The sequence below is a fragment of the Oxyura jamaicensis genome, chromosome 7 (genome assembly GCF_011077185.1).
Source record: "Oxyura jamaicensis isolate SHBP4307 breed ruddy duck chromosome 7, BPBGC_Ojam_1.0, whole genome shotgun sequence".
In the NCBI taxonomy this organism is placed as follows: domain Eukaryota; kingdom Metazoa; phylum Chordata; class Aves; order Anseriformes; family Anatidae; genus Oxyura; species Oxyura jamaicensis.
In genome coordinates this window covers 9,252,449-9,275,097 of record NC_048899.1, presented here as the reverse complement: position 1 = coordinate 9,275,097, position 22,649 = coordinate 9,252,449, and the positions used below count along the sequence as shown (strand labels likewise).

Below are 22,649 nucleotides of genomic sequence, written 5' to 3'. Positions count from 1 at the left end.
GTCCTATCTGCAGATGGCGTGACTTTTTTTTTTTTTTTTGATTAGCTAAAGAAAATACTTAGAACTTAAAAGAAATGACACCAGTCTTGCATTGATGGCAACAGAGAATCTAGAAGGAAGCCCTAAAAATACATAGTACGTATTTACACATATGGATTGTGTGTTTTTAAAAATAAATAAAGAAGCATGGCTTGCTTTTGACAGAATTGAGAAACTTTTGAATTACCCTGGAAGGTAAAACACTTGCTTTTCAAGTAAGCAGTTTAGACAGTGACAAATTATTAAAACCAAGGCTGTATGTTCAGTATATCATGGGAACAAAAGGGCAGATGCTCAGATGAAATAGACTAGTACAGCAGTAGTGTTGTTCTTAAAATATGCAAAGATCCAACAGCTGAGTATCTGGCCCATGTTTTCAACAGCTTTGACAAAAAGAAAAACTAACAAACAAAAAATTCCTAAATACAATATAAATCCACATGATTATTCCTTCCAAAAGAAGCTTTGAAATTAAATGGATTTTGCCCTATTCTTTTGAGAAGTAGGGTTTGTTAGTTACAGTTTGTTTGTTTTAAACTGCATAACCACTAAATATAAAGCAGACCTTCTCCCGGACCAGAATGGCAGAACATTGCAACAATACTCCCATCATCTTGTGTGGATTCCAAGTGACTGAATTGGCTCTACAAACAAACAAACAAAAAGTATATTCAGCTAGGTCTGGACAACAGAAACTCAGCCTGGAGTAGTCACTTTAGTTTTCTGCTTTTAACTGGAGATGTATGGACATTTTGAGCAGCCTTTTTCACTATGGACATTATTACTATCTCAGATGTCTCCTTTCCCAGATGCATCATCCAGGAAAGGAATTTTATGCACATTAACTCTTTAATATCAACTTCTGCTTCTATTATTATTAATACCAGATGATTAATGTCAGACTATGCTGATTAGCTGAAATAATAACTTCATCCCCAGACATGTCCAATTCTAGAAATAGCACTAACAATCCTACCAGAAACGGTCTGACAGATTATTTTTGATTCAATGTACTAACAAGGGGATGGGGCCAAGAATTAAGGAAATAATATGAAGCACTGGGAAAATACAGTTCTTTGCTGAACAGGTGCTGGAAAGGTATAAAGCAAAGCAAAATACATTTCTAAAGCTTACCTGCTGCTCCAGGTAGAGCCATAAGAGGCCTTTTCTATACTACCTTGTCAAGTCTATGGACTGTTAAAAGGCTATAAAACTTTACAATCCTATCATTCTGCACGTAAAGGTTAAAACTCCTTATGTGTAAGCACAAGTGGATGCATAAGATCACCTAATTTACTTGTCAAACAGATAAGATGCTCTGTATTTTAATATATCATCCTAGACAGTTTAACGATGACGCTAAAATAAATGTACCACCATTGTATGTCCACCAACCTCTTGACCCCAAGTTATTAATTACCAAATGTCCTCTTGATTCACTGCATGTTCCAGAAGAGGAAACCATATAATGACATTTCACAGGCTATACAGATGTTAACACAACCTGGTTTAAAGAAAATTCAAAGAGATTTCCTCCTCCCACCCGTCTCTCAGAGGACACAGACACAACCACAGTTCCTCTGTTCCACAGTTCCTCTTCAACACAACTCCTTCACCCAAGTCTGAGGAAAACTGATTCCACAAATACCCCAGATACAATTCCAATTTTCATCTGCGCTAGGTTAGATAGTAGCACACCTTGGCCAAAAGAACAGGGCAGCCTGAGCTGCACCTGGGGAGCTTGTCCTCCCTCTAAGTCTTCTTAGGCAGTGCAGACCAGTGGGTTAAGTAGCTCAGCTGGTGTCTCTTTAGAGATCGGACCTAGGAGTCAAGTATCTTTTTTAAAAATTTCAATAATAGTTCAAATGGAGTAGTTAATAAACAGGAACTTTATATAACAGCTTGTTTCCTTCTGAGAGTGCTATGGTTTCAGATTTGCACGTTCATTTAATTTTCAGGGTTCCAAACAAAGGCAATTTCAAGTAGCATTCAAAAGAAGCATTTGGTTTATTTTAACATGAAAACATCACTCTCTATTCTGCACAGCCAGGCAGCCAGAGGCTATCCTCCTGCAAGCAATCCAAGCTATGTACCCGTGGCAACATGCCAGTCCTCCTATGTCCATGTCTCTGGGCAGTCCAAGTCTGCTTGAGTGTGAGCAACAGACCCCAGCTGGGGCCTGTGATGGTCAATTACATGGTACATGTGGGCCCCATCCCACGTTTGAAAATAGTACAAGCTGATGGAAAAGAAATAATATCATGCTTCATGGCCTGCTGTTTTCATTATTTGCTAATTAACTAAGCTTACCACCAGAGTTAGCACCTTTGGGTTTACGTCACATCAGAAGAGGTGTGCCAAACTACTTTGACTAAACCGGTGTAGCTTAAGGAAATTGTTTTATAATACTAACTTCATATTAGACATGTTGCTATAACATGAGTGATGAGCAAATTGGATTGGGCAAAGGCTTAAACTGTTCTGCTGTTTTGGAGTTCTCTTACTACAACATCCCACTTTGTGCTAGAAGGGTCCATGTGCTTTTCCTACCAGTCCTTCCAAACATCGTTTTTTATCCTGTACTTGTTCTTACTTACAGTATGAAATGACCACCACTGGGAAAGTCTATCTAACGAAGAATTTTGTTCACTGCTCTTATTTTATACCTTTATCCAGTGCCCACATGCAGCACAGCTGGCTCAAGGCAGGAATTTTATGCTGATTTGAGAGTACATGGTTAGAGCTTGTTTTGAATCCTTTTTTGATTCCCTGGAAGTTGATAACTGCAGTGATGGGAAAGACCTTATGTTTCTGGTTCTTTGTAACTGTTCTGACTTTTATTCAGATGGGCAGCCTTTTATGATAGAGTAGTTTCAGGGAAAGTCTAGAGATAAACATACCCATGGTACTACAAATACAGCATCTTCTACAAACTACGGCCTTGTCATCATTGGATGTGGAAACATCTATGCCAAAAACTATGCATGGACCTCCTGAGTCTGAATCTCTTCATGACTTTGTGAAGCGTCATGTACCTTACAAAATTACTTAAATAACAGGATTACTATTAAGGAGTGTGTAGTACCTTTCTATTCCATTCAGTTTATGACGATGCTTTCGGGACATTAAGAGTCCACCTCCCCAGGCAGCCTGGAAGAGACAGAAATAAAAAGAGAAGACTTGTTGTTTTGAAAAGCCTAACATAATTTATTTTACTCAGGGTCTAATAATAAATATTTTAATTCAAGACAAAACATGTAAACTAAAATCCTCTATTGCCTTTATAACAGCATGTGAGTAAGCAACTTACATCTACATGGAGCCAGAGGTTATATTTTTCACATATATCTGCAATCTCCTGTATTGGATCAAAGGCTCCATATACTGTTGTGCCTGCGGTTGCATTTACAAAGAGAGGAATATATCCCTACAATAAAAATAACAGTATTTACTATAAAATCCAGCCTCTTTCAGAAAAACAAAAACAAACAAAAACATGAAAACCATTTTAGAAATGTTGCTACCCCATTTTTCTGTCTGAAAATGTTTTTCTTCCCACATGAAAAGCACACACAAGCACCAACAGAAACTGAAAAACTGACTGCAAAGTAGGAATAAACTGTCTGTTTTTATTGCACTGTAAGTCCACGAAATTAAACAGTCAGAAGGTAGAGAATATTATTTTCTCAATTCTTTCTGGTGAGGAGATTTAAAAGTTCTAGCAGCACACTAGCAATAGTCAACTAAAGCTTAGACTTTTATAGAAATGTAAAGGAAAATTAATGAATTTTCCTTTATATGTGGTAAATGTGGTAAGTTGTGATTTGAAAGCTTGAAGTTATTCCTTTAATCTTTATCTACTGACAAACAGAATAGAGCAGAACAAAGCCATCTAAAACAAAGGTATTAAATATAGAACTGTAAGATCAAAATGAGACAATTTTGAGTCAGGTTAAATAAATGTGAACTGCAATTCCAAGTATAAAGAAGATAAGAAATCAAGAAAAATCTTGATACCTCTAACTTTGGTGGTTTTATATAAAATTAATGGATTTTTCATAGTGCTGATTCAAGAAATAATAATAAATGCTTCAAAAAGTTAAACTTACTAGGTATAGTCACTGACCCTGTAGCTTCAAAAATGGAATCTAAGGGAATTTTTAGGACTAACATCCAACAGAATTTTTGATGTTTTTAACTAAACTTTAAAGTTTGGATAAAAGTAGTTTTAGTTTCGTGTTTTAGTATTTTTCCATATTATTTCCAAAGAGAAAATTATTTTAAAAATTCATAAAATACAGATGTGGGTCTAAAGTGAGAGAGAGAAAGAGAGAAAGAGAGAGAGAGAGAGAGAGAGAGAGAAACTTTTAATGGTAAATGGAAACCATGGCAAGATAATTCCCTACGCAATATAGAAGTGTGTAATTAAACAGCTGAAAAAATGTTATTATAACATTTATATTATTATAATGTGTTTGTTTAATGTTAACCTTCAGCCTTCAAAGGAAGAGGTAACACATTTCACTAAGCTAAATATTTAAGCACTAATTTTTTTAAAACGCAAACCTTTTGTTTCGCTTCCAAAATTTTTGCTTCCAAATCAGCTGGTATTATTTTGCCTCTGTAATAATTGTAGAAACAGAAAGACAAAGAAAATTAAAGAGTGCATAGAGAAATACTAGCTACAGTTGAAATAATTTAATAGGATTTTCTCAACAGGCCATTAGCAACTTGACACACTGTATTGAACCAGTCCTTAAGTACAATAAAAGGAATTTAACAGATGAACACATTTAATATATCAAAACATTAGCATCCATCCTACCTTTCATTGCATTTTATCAAAATCACGTTGTCTGTTCCAAATCCAAGTGCAGCTCCAGCTTTCTTTATTGAGTAGTGACTCTGAAGGAAACCATGCACATTTAATGGAGTGGTCATTTAATAATGAAAAGTCTTCACAATATACATCAATAAGTTAACTGAGTATTGAGCTCACATGTTCTGAGGTAAAGAGAACCAGTTTAGGGACTGCAGCCATGCCTTTGGTTTTGACTTCAGGGAAGTATTTGTAGCGTGCTGCCATTATGCTGTACATGTTAGAAATAGCTCCTCCTGTGAATGAATGAATAAATGAATGAAGACTACAACAGTGATAATGAGGAAAAAAAATCATATTAGACCAAAGACATACAAGACTCACTTGCGTTATCAGAGAAAGTGGCAGTGAACTATGAAAAACCAAATCTCTGAAATACGTGGTCATCTGTCTAAACAGCATAGGGACAGATGCTCTATAAAGCCATACTGATAGTCTAATCTAACATCTCTTTCAATTGCTAATATTTTTAAACACTTTCCTGAAAAGGTCAGTTTTCATTTCATTGCTTTTGCATGACAACATTGCTTTTGCAAAACAACATGAAAAACAGGAAGTTATTGAATTCTCTGGGTCTGAAGAAATGTCACATACTGGATAGATTTATCCTGTCTCATTGAAGATACAGAACTAGATGCCTATCAGGTAGGTTTCTACAGCTCAGGTAGTTATCTAAGCTTCCTTTATAGTCAGTTAACAGAAAGAGTCACTTTGCAGGCTGTGACTCAGCTAGAATATTTCAATACTTTTGAAGCACGTGAATTGAGAGAAAATATCTATTTCCCTTTCTTTTCTTCTAAAAGGAGCTCAGGACAACTAGCTCAGTTGAACAATGCAGAAAAGATTTATTAGAAGAATCTTACCCACAAAGTTTAGGGGAAATTCTTCCTATATTTCTTCATCAACTAGAACACTGGGCAAAATCTGTATTTTTCTTGCAGGTGTGACTAGAGACCAAGCAAGAGTGCATTCCTGGATTTTAGGTAGGCTATTCCAAAAGGAGCTGGAGTTTGCCCTTCCTCCTCTGAAACAGGATGGTTTCCCTTGAACAACAAACCCAGAAATCTGGAGTTCTGCTGGGTACCCCTGCTTCCACATCGTTTCCCAGTCTTTTCCAACACTGTTAATGGCTGTTATACTGCCTTCATGGGAAGATGCTTTGGTTTGGTCTTCACAATGATACTTTTAAGAATCCGGTTGGATTTCTGGTAAAATTATGCCCCAGAAAGTGACATACAGTCCCTTTTCTTAAGGCTCTTAAGAACAATTGGTCAGCAGAAGTTGTGGTTCTGCAGGTCAGCACCTCCAGAAATGACACACGAGAAAGGGTGTCTAAATGCCTAACTACATGCCAGGGCTCATAATCAAGCTTTAAAAATGTCAGCCGTCATAGACAGACATACCCAAAGATAAAGAATCATTTTTTAAAACTTTTTTTTTTTTTTTTTTTTTTTGTGGGATGTTTGAACAAAGCATGTACTTCAGGTGGGAAATTCATAATTCTAAAACTCTGACATGTCATTCTGTCTTGAAGATACTTCAAGCAGAATGTGGACATTCAGACACAGATTCTGTTTATTTCAACATTTGAAGTTTTAGTCAAACCAACAAAAACAAAAGAGAAAAACCCACCAGGTGAGAATATTCCATCGCCATCCTTATTCGACCATCCAATAATCTCTCTCATCTTTCGAAGTGTTATTTGTTCCATGAGGACAAAAACAGGGGCAATTTCATATGTAAACCTACATGGATAAGCAAACAAAATAAACAAAATTAAATATAGATTCCAAAACATACAATCAATTCCCAGTCTAAAATGAAAACTGGAAATGTGAAAATGCTCAATTCATATCAGAAAATTTTAGGAATCTGAAGCATCTGATATAGCAAACTTTACATAAGCAAAAATCCTCAGGAAGACAATATGTGAAATATTGGTCAATAAAGACCTGCAGTATCAATAACTTTTCTATTATAACCAACATGAGATCTAATGTTTATCATCAGTGTTCTGGGGACTGCTGTGCTGTCACACATTTGTCTCCGAAAGTGCCAATTCCTTATGAAAACTGTGAACTTCACTGAGCTAACCACAGCCATAATTAGAAGTATTGAGCTAGGGCTTCGAAGTCTAAATACAATTAATTATGTGGATTTATTCTGTTGATGATCTCCAAGGACAACTTATTTCTACAATACCATGTGATCAATAACTGTCAAGAGTAATTATAAATGATGATTTTCTAATTAACAATTACAAAAAAAAAAAAAAACAAGACAGCAGTCAACTGTTGTACCCATTTAATGAGGGCAAAACACATTGCATAGTCTGGTATGCCCTGATGTCACAGACAGCTCTGTGGATGGAAAGTGACAGCCATACAACCATTTTTTGGATAAATTGCTACTGCTGTAAATAAACTGCTTGCTGTGCATACCAAACACGGGGGGGGGGGGGGGCGAGGGAAAGGTGAAGGCAGAAGCAGAAAGGAACTAAACAGTTATTTTGTGATTTTTAACAGAATCTTAAAGAATATGACACCCTGACACTGGATCTGACCATTTATGCCTTCCACTTGAACAATTTTATGAATATGTACGTTGTTTCTTTAATACTAAAATGACACTTTGATAATAGGTATGGCAAACCTTGAGGAGACAAGTTATGCCTGGAAGCTTGCCTTTTATTTATATCTACACTGCTTAGTTTAAAATATTAGCTTTCATATTTTTTTCCTATTTGTTATCATTGCTATTCTGAGAAGCAAAAATACTACTTATTTTGCTTTGATCATCATCAGAACCGTCAGAAATAGCTGAACACGGATCTGGAATTTGGGTGCTTCCAATAATTGCAGAAACACAAAATTAACCAACTAGCTGGTGTCTGCAATTCCTCAGTAGCAAAAAACATGACAGTTCTTTTTTATTATTATTATTATTTATTTTTTTTTTTTTACATACTGCAAGTCTAAGACATATTCCAACCTCTATGTAGGCTGAATGTCCAACTGAAGGCAAAAGGAGCTCAGCAGTGTATAAACCAGTATAGCCTAATACAGGACATTCTTAAGTCAATGTGATTTTTTTCCAGCAGTTTAAATGCATTTTTATTTTTGAGATCTTGCACACTGATCCCTACATACTTCCTGGAAGACTTAATGGCTTATACAGAAAGTGTACAATATTAAGATTTTTATTTTTATTTTTTTTTAATTCAAAATACTAAATGATCACATGGGAAATTTAAATTATACTGAAAAGCAAGTAAAATAGAATTGATTTTATTACGTAATTATTTTCTGAATCTCCAAAGGCTTACGAAGAAGTCAAAAAAACAAACCCTGGATGATTATAAATGACAAGACCACAGCAGTTACATTAGAAGATGGCTAAGATTTTGAAAATAATAACTTGCTCAAGGTCAGTCCAACTTCTTTTAAACTTCAATGACTTTGAAAATTTTGCTAAAATGTAGAAAATGTGTTTGGCTCATAAGGAACTGCCCTACTTTAGAACCATTCTCTTGACAAAAAATCCTGACTAGAATTTTTTCATACAGTTACAACCTGTACAGGCATTTCTATTAATTAACTAAAACAGTCATGCATCTCAGGTCTTCTCTAACAGAATAAAATAATGGTTTTATCTTGGTAGTGGGTAGCACTGGCTTAATTCTGCCCTCACCTAAAGGCAGAAGCATTTTTATTAGGACAAACCATTATCTCCCTGTTCTCATTTGCCAATATTTAAATAAAAAGCATCCTGAGAACAAATATAAAGCATTTTAGATTATTCTGTATGTTGATTTTTCATAAATATGCATATTTATGCACAAATGCGTAAACCCAATACTATCAACATAGTTCTCTCATCTCGGCTAACAGGGGGCATAAAGCGAACTTCCAGACAGCATTATTGCTCTCTAACCTCAGCTGGCTGCTGTGTGGTGAGCGAGCTCCCCATACTACAGATCCCTACAGCTGAGTGAGTAATGGGAGCTCCTGAAAATTCCATCCAGAAAGCCTTAAGCTGAGTGACTGAGCTATGAATAGCATGTCGATACATTATTTCCAAGTCAATGTGGGAAGCTAATTATGTTTAATTTAATATAGCATCTTCACAGTGACATTTAAGGAATGCTTCCTAACGACAATATATATATATTTTAGAAAATACAGATGTTTTCTCAAAACCCATCTGAGAAAGAAAATATGTATTCTTCTAACTGTACACTAATATTTTAAGTAGTGTTTACAGGGGGAAAGGAAAAATGGCAAATTGAAGACACACCCTACCACAATCCAGTGTTACTGTTACGTTACATGGCTGTGTAACTGAAATAGGTTAGAACAGTTTCCAGATAAAGGTCAGAACCTGCTCTTCCATGCCGGAACACCGCTCAGAACAAGCGATACATTCCCCAGAGCTCTAAGAGTCACTATGGCTATTGTTAATAACCTTGTCAGTTCTTTAAATTGCATTTTACGAACATCTTGCTTCGACTATACTTGCAATTACTGTGTTACTTTAAAGCAAATCGTGTTGACCTTGGTTCACTGAAAAAAAGAGCAACGTACCATTTTCCATTTGATAAACATCAAACAAAGAGATTCAATTTTAACACTTGCAGAAAAGTATTTTCAAGATACCTTCACATTTAAAGTACAAATGGATCAGAAATTAGCTTTACAGAACTAGCTATTTAAAAATATACTTTTAAAACCAAAATAAGAAAGACAAAAGTAACCTCATAAAAGAGTTACTCTTACAGAACTAAGTGTGATGTTTTTAATAATGATGGTAACATTTCATAAGATTACCAAAGTCTGCCACAGACCTAAATTCTGATTTGCCTTATACTTGTGCAATTTCATTGATTATGAAAGGATAGCTAAGCTAGGATAACTAAGTCAGTCAAAGGAAATGAGGCCTGCAAAAAAGTGACACTCCTTAAAGTATGTTGTTCCTCTGTGACAAAAACATTGAATCAAGATTTTAGAAATGTAATCAGAATTGTATTAGCTTTTATTTATGGCCCTAGGAAGGAAAAAAAAAAGCACCCTGTACCACCAGTTTTACAATTAAAATGTATGTTGCTACTTTTTGTTTGTTGTGGTTTTGTTGTTGTTGTTTGTTTGTTTTTTCTAGTCAGCTTTTAGATCTGAATCTCTTACGGCATTTTTTAGCAAAAAAAACTAATTGGAAAGATGGTAAAGAGCAGGTTGGTTTTGGCTGGGGCACCTCATGCAATTTTCTTTACTGCTAATGTCACAAAACAGGCACAGCTCCTAATCTACACAGAGCTGCTAGTGATCAGCTATACTTAATGAACCATTTATTCATGGATGGACCAGGGAAAACTGTTCATTTTCAGATCTGCAGATACATTTCCTGTGTTCTGCCAATTAGCAACAAACTACCCAGACTAGAGGTAGCTTTACAGTTAAAACACATCCAATACAGGGCTAAAACAGAAGGCAGACAGTTACCTGCCAAATATTTAGAGTCCCAGCACATTTTGGAACATATACAGATCAATACACAAATAAAAACCATCAGAAAGTTTTCTTCACGAATGACACTTATTTGCAAAAAAAATCAGCATAACAGCTTGCACTTACTTTTTTGAAGCTTTCATTCCTTTTGATGTAAAAATAAAATAAAATAGGAAGTTTTCTCACTGATAGGTTGTAGAAGTAATTTTTTACTTTTCAGTACTTTATTTATTTATACATGACTTTAACAAATCGTAGAGTGGGTAATTCCTTCATTACCATTAAACTAATTTCTATTGTTACATTTTAACCCTTTTGAAGCCACCCAGAAATAACTTCTTTACCAGCACATACACAGGAAGAGGTGGTGGTCCAAGTCTTACCTCTGAAGCCAACAGGAGAAAATGCAGTAGTTTTGCTTATGTTGTATTCTACTGTTATTAAATGCAGAATTACTCAGTCTAGAGACAAATCTTTAAAAAAATATATATATATATGGAAAAGATAAAGACTAGTCCAAGAGAAGATAAATCCTTTCTATTAGAATCAGAATATTAATAGTATATTAGAATCAGCATATTTTACTCACCACATGCTCTGGGATATTTGCATTGTATTTATCAGAAATATGATACTGTTCAGCTTCATCTAACTGTTTGGTCTGTATTACTGTCACGGGTGACACTTGTATTGAAGATACAGCAATGAGCATTTAAAGCTGGTAACTACACATCTATCACGATGCATGTCTATCGTGACAGATGACAACTCCTTTAACCACAGCACGAGGCACAGAAGCTGGCAAGACACCGCTTACATGTTTGTGTTAGCAGTCGATGTCAGCCACTCCCCGGCCAGGCCAATGATGTCCAGCCCTGTGGACAGCTGATTGAAAAAGCGCGGATGACCTGAAAGACAATTGAGAGCGGCTCAGCACAACCCCACAGCTGTCCCTAAAGCTTCCCTTTCAACCCAGCAGCGCCCCTCGGCTCGGGGGGCGAGGAGGCCCGCACTTCGCCCACGGCCCCGTCAGCTCAGCCGCCATTTCGCCGCCCTCACGGAGCGGGCCCCGCTGCCGGCAGGGCGAGCTTTGCCCGGCCGGCCTCGGCCTCGGCAGCCAAATACTCGTCCCTTCGCTACGGGCACGATGTCCAAACGCGGCCAGGCGCTGTCAAATATATCAGACCCCCCGCACACCCCGCAACGGCCTCCCTCTGGCAGCCCTCCCGCCACGGCGGCCCCACACGGTGGTGAAGGGCTGTTGCCGACGGAGCCCCTCACTGAGCCCAACACGAAGCGGCCCGGGCTCTGAGGAGCGGGCTACAGCTCCGAGATAAGGGAGGCGGCTGTAGGCGGCCATCGGCGGCTGATTGGGAAGGGCCTGAATAGGCGTGGCCCCGGGGTAATGGGCTGAAATCCACAGGGTTCCTTTATTGATGATTCCTAGGATTCCAGTCTCTTTTTCATTAAACGTCTGGAGAACATAAAGAAGAAAAACTGCAAATTCGGTGTCATTTATGCCCTCATTTACCTAATGATATTGCTCCCCGGAGATACAGACAGCTCGCATTTCATCAAGTGAAAGAGATTGCGTCTTAAAAACTTGTTTCTGGGCTCTGCAAACAGCACCGAGCCCTGCCGCCGGGGGCGGGCGGCGCACGGCTCGAGCTGGGCCCCCGCGGCCCGCTCTCCTCACGGAGAGGCTCCCCGGAGCAGTGCGAGAACCTACCTGTCCTCACCCCGTACTTGAGCGTGTCCCGGCAGTCCACCAGGATCTGCTCCAGGGACTCGGGGTTGTCCGAGAGCTCCAGGTTGAAGCCCTCCATGCCCTCCAGGAGCTGGTGCGGGTGGTGGAAGTCCAGCACTTTGGTGGATCTGTCAAACGTCTTCCTCACGTAGTTGAGGAGGATGTCCACGACCTCCAGCAGGAACTGCATGGTCTGCTCCTCGCCGTTCTTGGCGGGCAGCAAATCTGCGGGGCAAACCAGCCGTCAGCGCCTGCTTTGGGAGCGAGAGGCGGAGATGAAGCAGCCCCGGCCGCCCGCAGCCCACCCGGGACCTGGACTCGGCCTGGCCAGGGAGGGACGGGGCACGGCGAAACCGGCCGCTGCCCCGCGGCCCCTCGCCCGGTGGGGAAGGGAGAGCCCGGGTTACCTGCGGGAACGGCGGGGCTCTCAGCCCCGGGAGCCAAAAGCCCTTCACCTGGCCCGCTTCCTCACCCGAAAATAAAAATAAAAGATTGGTTTCTCTTCCCCACCCTCACCGTAGCTAGCAATCACAGACCGTTTCATTGCTGATCTATTAAGGAGGAGATAAAATACGAAATTGCTTTCCTCCTGGGAGCTGGCTCTGGAGTGACCCCGGGGGGAACAGCTGGAGCTGAGCCGCAGATCAGCCCAAGGAACTTCAACGTGCATTTCAGGAAACTTTTAAACATCGCCTGTGCGGCCCTCAGCAAACACGCTCACAGCTTCCCTCCAAGGCAGCCAAGCAAAAGCACGGTCTGAAGGCGGCTGCACTTGCAGGGGAGGCGAGGGCAGACTGCTAGGGGACGTGACCGGGCTGGAGCACGCAGAAGCTGCAAAGAGCGTTTACCTCTGGCATACAAATTGGAGAAGTCTGTCTCGGTGCGACGGAACCTGGACTCCTTCTCGCTGTTCTCGCACGCCAGCAGGCTCTTGGAGGACCGCCTTTCCTTCAGGGAGCTCACGATCCGGCCCTTGTCTTCCAGGCTGTTGGTCCTTTGCAGGAACCCTACATTGTTATTGCAAGGTGCACAGGTCAGAGTTTTCTCACTTCCCAACATGTTTAGAAATATCTAAAGCAGCTCTCTAGACACCAGTTCGAAGCCGTGTTTGCTCTGGATCTGACTAATGAGGTCAGGAATAAGAGTATTTATGGGGTTTATTTGCCTCCAGGAGGGAGAGCTCAAAACGCCATCAACTGCAAAAACCCAGCCATGCAAAAAACAAATTTTTGTCATTTAGTGCAGTGGTACATTCTTATTAAGTCGATCAGACAGATTCCACTTCAGTAACCAGCCACTGGAAGAGAGTTCAGGATGAGTCAATGCTATTTCAGCCTGCAGGCGAAGTTTATGGACCCAGCAGACAGGGGCAATGATGTATGATTAAAATCAGGGCCACTTTTGCTTCTCCTCGCGGTGCTCTCACGCACAAAAGACACGAGAGCGAGCTGCCGTCCTGGAGCATCCCCCGCCAGGGCTTAGGGACACCGGTAGCACTCACCAAGCCCCCTCCCCGGTGCCAGTGGCAACGATGTCCGCACCGGCACGTGTCCAGGAGATGCGGATTTTCAGCCCGAGAAAGCGCTTCGACACCGACCCCAGTCCTCCCCAGGGTCCCTGCTCTCTCCGGACACGCAGCTCGGGCGCCCGGGGCCACCGCCACCGGCCGGCGTGACAGCGGGGACGGAGCCACCGGCCCGGGAGCCACGCGGGGCCAGCCGGCTGCAAGCGGGCGGAGCTGTGCCACCGGCTTCTCGGGATCTGTCCCTCGAAATCCATGCCCGCTGAAACACGCACCGTGCCGGCCTCTCCCTCAGCAGCGAAGGCAGCGGCTTTGGGACCTCCCCAGCTTAACCGAGCGCACCCGGGTTCGGGGCAGGCGGCAGCACCGCACCGCTCGGAGGGGGCACCGCGCTCCCCGGAGGTTTGCTTGCTCTGTTTCACTTCGAATGAGTAGTGATTGAAACCAGGTCTCTTCGCGACTGGGGACACTCGCCAGAGAGGAAGACGTTGCAGCGAGGAAAGCCAGCGCTGCCGCTTCGCCCGTCCGCGTCCCCCGACGCCGCTCCTCGCCGGCCGCATGCCCCGGGCTCCTCGCAGCCCCGACGGCTCCCCCGGCCCGGCCGGGGCCCCGCAGCGCGGTGCGGGGACAAAGGAGCGACCCGAGCCGCTGGGCCGGCCCGACAGGCTCGGGGCAGCCCCCGAGAAGGGAGCCTCGGAGCGTAGCCCCCTCTCGTGGCTGTGTCCAGCGCGCTTTTGCCGTTTTGTCTCTTCATATTCATCCTCCGCTCATCAGCTTCCTTATACGATGCTTTGAGGGACGTGAGCTATGTGAGACAAGCTACTTTAAAGAATCTCTCTTCCTGCAGAAATTAGGAGTCCGGGACCGAGGAGCTTTATTTGGGTGCAGTTTTGTTACCGCTTTCAGCCGCCCCTGCCGCGGATCGCGGGCTCCTGCACCAGCAGATTGCCGTTCGCCTGCTCATCGGGCGGCGCAGCTGACACCGAATTAAGTGCAACCTGGACTGAATTCCAGAGCGACCGCCTGCACCCCAGGTCCTGCGGCTCCGTTGTGCTTCGTTTGGCCGCTCTTCTTTCCGCAGGGCTCCTGGCGGCGACGCTCGGCGGGAGGGCAGCGACAGAAGCGAGGTGCTCGGCAGGCCCCGCCGGGCTCGGGGCGGGCGGCGGGGGCAGCTCGGCAGGGGGCCGCTCGGAGAGCGGGGGTGCCGACAGAGGTGCCATCCGTACCCAGCGTGGAAAGAAACGAACAAACCAAAAAAGAGACCGGTGTAGGAGAGACCCAGCAGGCAGCAGCGCACGCCGTACGGCAGGGCCGTCTCTCTCGCAGCGAGGGGGAGCGCAGCGCTCCCCAGCTGCATGCCGCAGGTGCCCCGCTGGGAGGTATTTGCATACGACCATCAAGAGGGACTGAGGTTTTGAAGGCAAGGACCGATCCGGCGAGGGATCCCCTCGGTTCCCGGAGTGCCCACAGGTCCTGCATGGTTTCACAGCGAGGCTGGGCAGGAGGCAGCGTGCGAGGGGCTCCCACGGGCTGCGGCTACGGGCTGAGCCTCCACCACGCGGGGCTGCTGCTGCAAGCCCACCTGCCTGCGGGGAAGCCGCGGCGGGCTGCCGAGAACTCAGCCGTTCGCCTCATCCGGAGCAGTTCTGCCACGTCGAGTGCTTCCACCGACGGCAGCAGGCGGTAGCGGAATCAATGCCAGCGGCGGTGTTAGTGGCCGGGGTGGGAGCGAGGGGTGCAGTCCGCACCTCCGGGCGCGGGGGGCAATCTGCCCGTGCTTTGCACGCCGTGATGCCCCGGGACCTCTTCAAAACGCGTTATCTTTTCGAAGCGGATACGTGCGGAGATGGGGCTGGGGGTGTGGCAGCCGCAGGGCTCTTTTCAGGCGGTGGCTTTCAAACAGAAGGGAACGGAGCTCGTCCTTAAATCGGTCAGTGGTTTGAGAAGAAATGACACATAAATCTCGGGTGCGTAATTACCGAAAATGTCAAATACAATATAGGAAACGGGTGGAAGGACAGACCCATTGTTCAAGACCTGCGCTCTCTTTGAGCTGAGCCCTTATTTCAAGTTCGCGTTCAAAATGAATCGATTTCCGTGTGATACAGAGAAAGAACAAATCTGAGTTTTTTACAGCTTTGTAGCGGCACAATGCTTAGGGTCCGGAATAATGTCTTGTGGAAGGTAAGGACGAGGCGATAATCAGCTCTAATAGTCGAACGTTAGCTGGTTTAGCACGCGTAATTAGGATTTTTGGCATCCACAATACTTCACTCTGTGTATTTACCAAAGGCAGCCTTCCCTTTCTGTTCCGTGGAGGTGTTAGATCCCAGTGTGAGAGCTCATATGAGCACAAACACGAGTCGTGATCGAACTCGATGATTCCGAACCACCGTTATTAGCCACGGTATGTTTTCCGTGTCAAACAGAAAAAAAAAAAAAAAAAAAAAAAAAAAAAAAGCCAGAAAAGGCAAGCTAAAACCGAGCAAAATAAAAACAAAACCACAACAGCATCCTTGCTTGCTTCGATTTCCCTTCACAAAGGCACTGCTACGCTCTCTTTCGCCGCTCTCTAATCCAAAATGGTGGGATATTTCATTTTCAGTGTGTTTGATCTGACGCCTAAATTGAGGGAAGCTGCGATGTCCCCCTGTAACCCCGGTAGTCTAGCAACATGGAACGAGCCTAACGGTGCGTTACTTCATCAGTTCTGCTTGCCGGGCTAAATTAAAATGATGATGAAAAAGCCCATCGCCCCAGCCACTGAAGGAACTGGTAAGGAAACGGTCCATTACACGCGGATCAGGGGCTATTTATAGAACTAAGCGACTACTCGTTAATGTCGCCTGCGGGTACCAACGAGATCTCTAATAGATACTGGGTTAAACACTTGCACCCTGCTTCTTTTTCTGTCCAAACTTCCGCGTAGCAAAACGTTTAGCTTCGACTCGGGCGAGTAGGGCAAGGGGCTCAGACATGTCTTTGCTTAGAAAAAAAGCCCATTTTTATTTCCCAGAAAATAATCCCCCGCCCCCTCCCAAAAGAGGCAGCTGGGGGAAATCGGAAATAATTTCTATTCATAAGGGGCACAGGCTAAGCTGAACGATTCTCGTCATCAGCAAATGAAAATTTGACTGTTTGTCCCCGAAAGCAAAGGCGCTACTGAGAAATCTGGAGAAGGAAGACAGCTTGTTATCTGCAAATGAATCTCTTGCTATAACGTTGTGATCTGATTGTGCATTTGTTTCCCTTCCTGCATCTCATGTGCCTGCGCGCTGACTGGCTGCCAGCGCTATCTTACCAGCGCAGCAAGCTGACGAATTGCTCTTTAATAAGGCTCTCGTTAATCTTTCCCCCCCAGGAGATTCTTATTTTCTACTCTGATAAGGCTGAAAAATTTCAGGCGGCGAGGCGGCCAAACCCCCGTGGGTTCCCCCCGCCGGCCGACAGGCGCTCCCCCCGCTTTCGCACCCCCGGCAGTCGCAGGAGGGGCGGCGGAAAACGCCGGGGCCGAAGCAAACGCACGGGAGGGCGGCGGGGCCGGAGCGCGGAGGGGAGCGGAGGAGAGGGGAGGCTCCGTGCCCGGCAGGGGGAGCCCGAGGCCGCCGCCCGGGGCGGGGTCGGGGTCGGGAGGTCGGGCGGACTTACCGCATATCTTCAGCCCGATCTTCCTGGTGCACCCGTGCGCCACGCCACACCACGAGTCGTAGGCTGCAAGAGAGGGCAGAGGCGTTCCCTGAGTAGGCGAGACCCCGGCCTGTACCGCCCGGGGCAGCCCGGTCCCCGCGCTTCCCCCGCGGCCCCCTCGGGGGGCGCCCTGTGCCCGCCCCCCCAGGGACGGCCCGGCCCGACGGGGCGCCAGGGGAGCGCTGCCGGCAGCGGGGCGTCTCGGAACGCGCTGGCGGGGCTCCAGGGAAGCGGCGGCTTAAAATAAAGTGGCGTGAAATGGGGTCACAGCCGAGTTCAGGAATTAATTGGGTGAAAAATAGTATTTGACTAGATGATGGGACGTGCCTCACTGAGCCCCGGCCGGACTGACGGGCCGCAGGCAGCCGTCGTGGGGGATGCTCCCGGCCCCCCAGCCCCTGGTTGAGGTGGAGGGAGCGCCCGCCTCGCTCCGGGGCACAGCGACCGGGGGGGCCGCCCCCTCCCCGCGGGTGACATGGCGGCCGCGGCGGCGCCAGGGGGAGCGGTGGGTCCTGAAGGGAGAGGGCGGCGGGATGGGGCCGGGACTGGGCTCACCTGGGCGGGGGGGCGGCGGCCGGGGGCGGCTCTGCCTCAGGCCCGGCGCTGTGCCCGTCCCCCCGGCGGGGAAGAAAGCCCAGCCCTCCCCCGGCCGCAGGGTGATGGCAGCGGAGTCGTGCCTGGCAGCCCTTTCGGGGTAAAAGCTATTCCCCGCCTCGCCTGACAACCTTTCGTCTCTTACTGCTGCCCCCGCTTTGTCTCGCGTGCTTTATAGCACGAAGCCTCCCCATTTATTTTTTTATTTTTTGGTAGGCGACAGCCGGAATTGCCCGGCAGGGCTGTAAACCGATTCTCTATCCACCTGCAGCAGCCTCCGCTTCCCACTCACACCTCAATAACTCAAGGCGAATTCAGAACAATTAGGAACACAAGGCTTTGAAAAGCTACAATTAGCATCCAAATTTCGCTTGATTACAGGCTTCAGCGTGGGCTGAAAGGAAGCTGTAGCATTAGCATTTATAAAACGTAAGGGAGGGGGAAGAACCCGCTTCGAGCCATTGGTGTAACTTCGCCCTTTATCTGATTCATTTTCCCCGCTCCCTTTACGATATCCCGATTTTTTTTTTTATTTTTTTATTTTTTGGTTGTCTGGGGCTTCAGTTTATTGTCTAAATCCGTCAAATCTAGCTGGAAGAGAAAGGCAGCGCTGGCTGCTGCGGTGGGCTCTCCCTCCCGGCGTCTTGCCCGCACGGCCCCCTCCCGCTGCCACCCGCGGCTGCTTTCTTTGTGTGGAGCACTTTCCGCACCTCGCTCAGCAGCGCGGAACGGGGCTTCACAGATTTACCGTTTCGTTTCGAATCTGGTCTTCCCGAGCCTAAGTGGAGGAAGCCTCCAAAATGCTTTAAACGAGGAAAAGATTAAAACCTACTTGTGGGTCGTAAATTAGTCGGGGTGGGGTCCGGAGCGTCGTTGGAGGACGAGGGAGCAGAGGAAGCCATCCTTTCAGAAAAGCCCCGGTCCCTGGAGCCCGGGTTTCCTTCGATATTCCTCCGAGCGCGGGTGGGCAGCAAGGAATTTACTGGAAGGAAGAAAAGGCGCTTTTAGTAGCCTGCTCTCCTGGAGGACCGCGCCGGAGTCCCGTGGTTGCCGGCGGATAGGAGGCTGTAGCCCCCGCAGGGCAGCGCAGGTCCCGGGCAGGCGGCGGGACGGGCTGCCGGGGGGCAGGAGGGGTTCCCGGGGGGCAGGAGAGGTTCCTGGAGGGCAGCAGGGGCAGCAAGGCGTGGAGCCGACCGCTCCGGGGCCGCGGGGCCGAGGCGCTAAGCGTCGCGCCGGGAAAATGCCTCGACAGGCTGAAGAACAAACCCGTCTCTTCACTGGATGCCGAGGCGTTGCCCCCCTTGCCTGAATGACGGATTTAGCAGACCGTGAAGTCTATCGCAATTATATCGGTGGCCGCTGAGCAGGGCGATTATGTGGCTCGTGTCAAACGGAAGCCAACGTGCAGAGCGGGCTTCGAAATTCCCAGCCCAGGTGCCCTCCGGCCCCACACAGCTCCCGTTTCTGTGCGCTCCCAGCCCATCCCCGAAATGCACGGCAGGCTCAGCGCTCGGAGCAGACCCACAGAGTCCCCCCGCCACAACAAAGGTGCATTTTGCCCGAGTCCGGCGGCACGCGTCACGCACACATGTCCCGGCACACGCGTGTTTCAGCAAATCAGGGGCAGGACGTGCTCCAGAGCAAGCCGGCGCTCTCCGAAGCGATCCCTGGCGCTAAGGGCGCCGACGACGGGGGGCGGCGGGGCCGGGGGAGGCGCGGCACCGGCCCCCAGTACCCGGTCCCCGCGGGCGGGCACCGCACCTCCATCACCCGCTCGCTGGCGGGGCAGTGCCGGGCTCGTCCCTTTGTCCCCATGGCTACCTGCGATTTATTTCGTTCCCTTTGTCAAGAAAATGAAGGTCGCGGCAACGAACGAGCGCTTTCTTTGTTAGCTGCTTTCGCACGTCGGTAGCTAGCGATTCGTTTCCATTATTGGGCGCCTTTACGCCCGCGTGTAAACGCAACGGATCGGTGGTTTCAATGGTAAACAAGTATTTCGCCTTTTTTATTTTTATTTTTTTATTTTTTTTTCAGATGTAAAAGGAAACAACCATAAAGGAGAAGAGATTCGCTAGACAATGCCTGGAAGCGAAGTAACAGGTTAAGGCAATGTCTAAGGCGCTGGCTGTCTCAAAACACCCGTTATCACTCTATAGGCACGACAGAGACCAAAACCGATTTTAGGGTGTAAAAAAAAAAAAAAAAAAAAAAAAGGAAAAAATGTAAAAAAGCTCCAGATCCTGAAAGACGCTCCCGAAGGTTTCGAAAATAGGATGCGGATTAAGGAGACTTACCGAGGGGGCGAGCGGAGCGCTCTGGCTGCCGGCGTCCAAGCAGGCAGGGCGACTCCAGCCTGGGAGCGACTCGCCGCTTATAAACTCCGCCAGAAACGACGTCGGAATACCAATCGCGCGGCGGAATTTAATGTGAGATGACCTTTTTTTCCAGAAGTACTCGGATTTGCTTTTTTAAAAGCGTGAATCGCCGCTTGATCTGCTTCGACGCAGGCATGAGTCACAGGGCTGCCGCCACCCACCCCCGCCGTGCCGTGCCGTGCCGTGCACGGGGCTGGGAGCGGCGGGCCGGGGCGGGGACTGGAAGGGCGGCCCCCCCGGCCCGGCTGCCGCCGCCGCCCGCTTCGCCCCGCAGCTCCGGAGCTGCCCTCGGCCTCCGACCCCACGCGGTGTTTGTGCCTCGGGCGAGAGGCACCGGCGGCTTTCCCTCGATAGCACCGCCTCGCCCCGAGGTCACCGGCGCGAAGGCAGAGGCGACTGGGCTGAGCCCCCGGGGGGGACGTGCCGAGCGCAGCCCCGCGCCCCCCCCCCCGCTCCGCCGTCCCCAGCGGCGGCAGCGCCCTCGGCGCGGGTCCCCGCCAGAGGGTGGCAGAGGCCCAGGCACCGCCGCTCCTTCGCCTTCCCGGCCGCAGGGAAACACCTGGATTTCTGTGACCTCCCCTCGGCGTTGCCTCTACGTTACGGTTTTATACCCGAGCCCCTTTTGCTAAAACGCGACTCGTTCAGGCAGCATTCCTCTGGCAGCCCGGCCCCCGGGTTTAGGTGCCTAAACCCAGCCCTGGCCACAGAGAGGGACGCTGGGAGGAGAGCGACCCGATGGGGGCTTTCAGCCCGTGCTGGGGGTGCTGGGCGAGCAGCAGGGAAGTGTCCTTCCTGAAGGACTCGAGGGGAAAACTTCAAGGTCTTTTTGGAAAGGAGCCCGACCGACTGAGGGCATGAAGTAGGCGAGTCGACTGCTTCGCCGAGCAGCCCCACTGTCTAAGAACTGGACACGGAGCAAAAGCACCGGGAGCACGAAAGGCAGCTTGCAAACACAGCTGTAAAGTTCGCCGGCCCTAGCTGCCATGTCCTGCTGCCATCTGAGCCAGGAATTCGTTTTCAGAGGTGGTTTCAACCGACCGGGCAAAACGTTCGCTCAGCGCGGAGCGGGAGAAACGATACCCCAATTGTGGCTAATTGTAAGTGACCACAGCCACCTTTAGGAAACGTGGCAGGATCGCAGTGCAAACAGCCACCGGCAGCTCACGCGGAGCCCTCCGGAGCCATGGGTCACGGCGTCCCGCCGGCTCCCCCCCGCCCTGCGGAGCTCCCGCAGCGTGCAGCGCGGCCGCACCGCGCACATCCGCGGCGCGGGGCGGCCGCCGGTGCCCGCAGCTCCCGCGGGGCCGCTCGGCTCAGCACCACGGACAGCGGGCGGCGCCGCACGGCTCGACACGGCCCGGCCCGGGCGGCACAGCTGCGGCAGGCGAGGCGGCCGCCCCCGCTAGGTGGTGCTGCTCCTCAAGGCAGCCCCGCCGCCCGGCCGCTTCCCCGGGCGGCAGCGGCGGGCAGGCAGCAGCCCACGGCTCCCGCGGAGCTGGGAAGCGCTCGGTCCTTGCTTAAAACCCCTTCCGCACACCGCCTCGGCAGCAGCCCGGCCGCGGAGCACAGAGCCCCGGGGGCTTCGCTCAGCCCGGCCCCGCCCCTGCTGCCCCAGGGCCCCGCACGGCCGGCTCCCGGAGGGCTCCCCGCCTGCCCCGCGCAGGTGAGAGCCCCCGGGGCTCGGGGCTGTGAACCCAGCGAGCCACCGAGGATGGGGAACGCGCAGGGAAACCCCTGACCCGAACCCTTAGCAGCGGGCAAGTGGCTGAAGGCTGCTGCCAGTGCACCGGTCAGATCGCACTCAATCAATCAGACCTCTTCCAGCTCCCTACCCGGACGTGCCAAAACACGGGTACCGAGTACCCGGGGGGGGCACAGGAGCAAAAGTGATGCGGATCTTCAGCGACAGAGACCAGTCAATGATTACACAATGCTTATAAATGTGGGCGTATAAAACTGAGTACTGAGCAGGGGAATAACGATTATTATTGAAGCCTGTGGGCTTGAAGAGTCATTGTGCCAGGAGCTGCACACAACATTTCATAGCGTAGAACATATTTCGAGATAGGAAAGCCTCCTGCCTACACTGTGAGGTGTTCTCCATGTGAGGTGTTCTCTACATGCCACTAGAAATGCAAACAGCAGAAAGGCACTGTGCCATACTGTTTCTTTTCTTCTTTTTTTTTTTTTTTTTTTTTTTTCCCCCCTCCTTCATATTCAGAACTATATTCCTATTAATTTATCTGAAGGAAGGGAAGTACATTGGCCTTTTGGTATTCATTATGATTCTTGGTTTTCCTCCATG

General features: G+C 47.9%; 1 protein-coding gene across 1 annotated transcript in view; it reads right to left on the bottom strand.

Moving 5' to 3' along the window:
- Positions 1 to 20,835, bottom strand: part of GAD1 (glutamate decarboxylase 1) — a 32,751-nt gene extending 11,916 nt beyond the window's left edge. Inside the window, exons 1-13 of the mRNA XM_035331800.1 lie at positions 20,264 to 20,835; positions 18,802 to 18,951; positions 17,337 to 17,399; positions 13,015 to 13,173; positions 12,149 to 12,391; positions 11,237 to 11,327; positions 6,551 to 6,663; positions 5,039 to 5,154; positions 4,865 to 4,944; positions 4,606 to 4,660; positions 3,350 to 3,466; positions 3,125 to 3,189; positions 605 to 683 (exon numbers count right to left, since the gene is read on the bottom strand). Of these exons, the coding sequence (XP_035187691.1) occupies positions 605 to 683; positions 3,125 to 3,189; positions 3,350 to 3,466; positions 4,606 to 4,660; positions 4,865 to 4,944; positions 5,039 to 5,154; positions 6,551 to 6,663; positions 11,237 to 11,327; positions 12,149 to 12,391; positions 13,015 to 13,173; positions 17,337 to 17,399; positions 18,802 to 18,871 (1,251 nt within the window). The 5' untranslated portion in view covers positions 18,872 to 18,951; positions 20,264 to 20,835. The remainder of the gene's footprint in view (positions 1 to 604; positions 684 to 3,124; positions 3,190 to 3,349; positions 3,467 to 4,605; positions 4,661 to 4,864; positions 4,945 to 5,038; positions 5,155 to 6,550; positions 6,664 to 11,236; positions 11,328 to 12,148; positions 12,392 to 13,014; positions 13,174 to 17,336; positions 17,400 to 18,801; positions 18,952 to 20,263) is intronic.
- Positions 20,836 to 22,649: the final 1,814 nt, after the last annotated feature.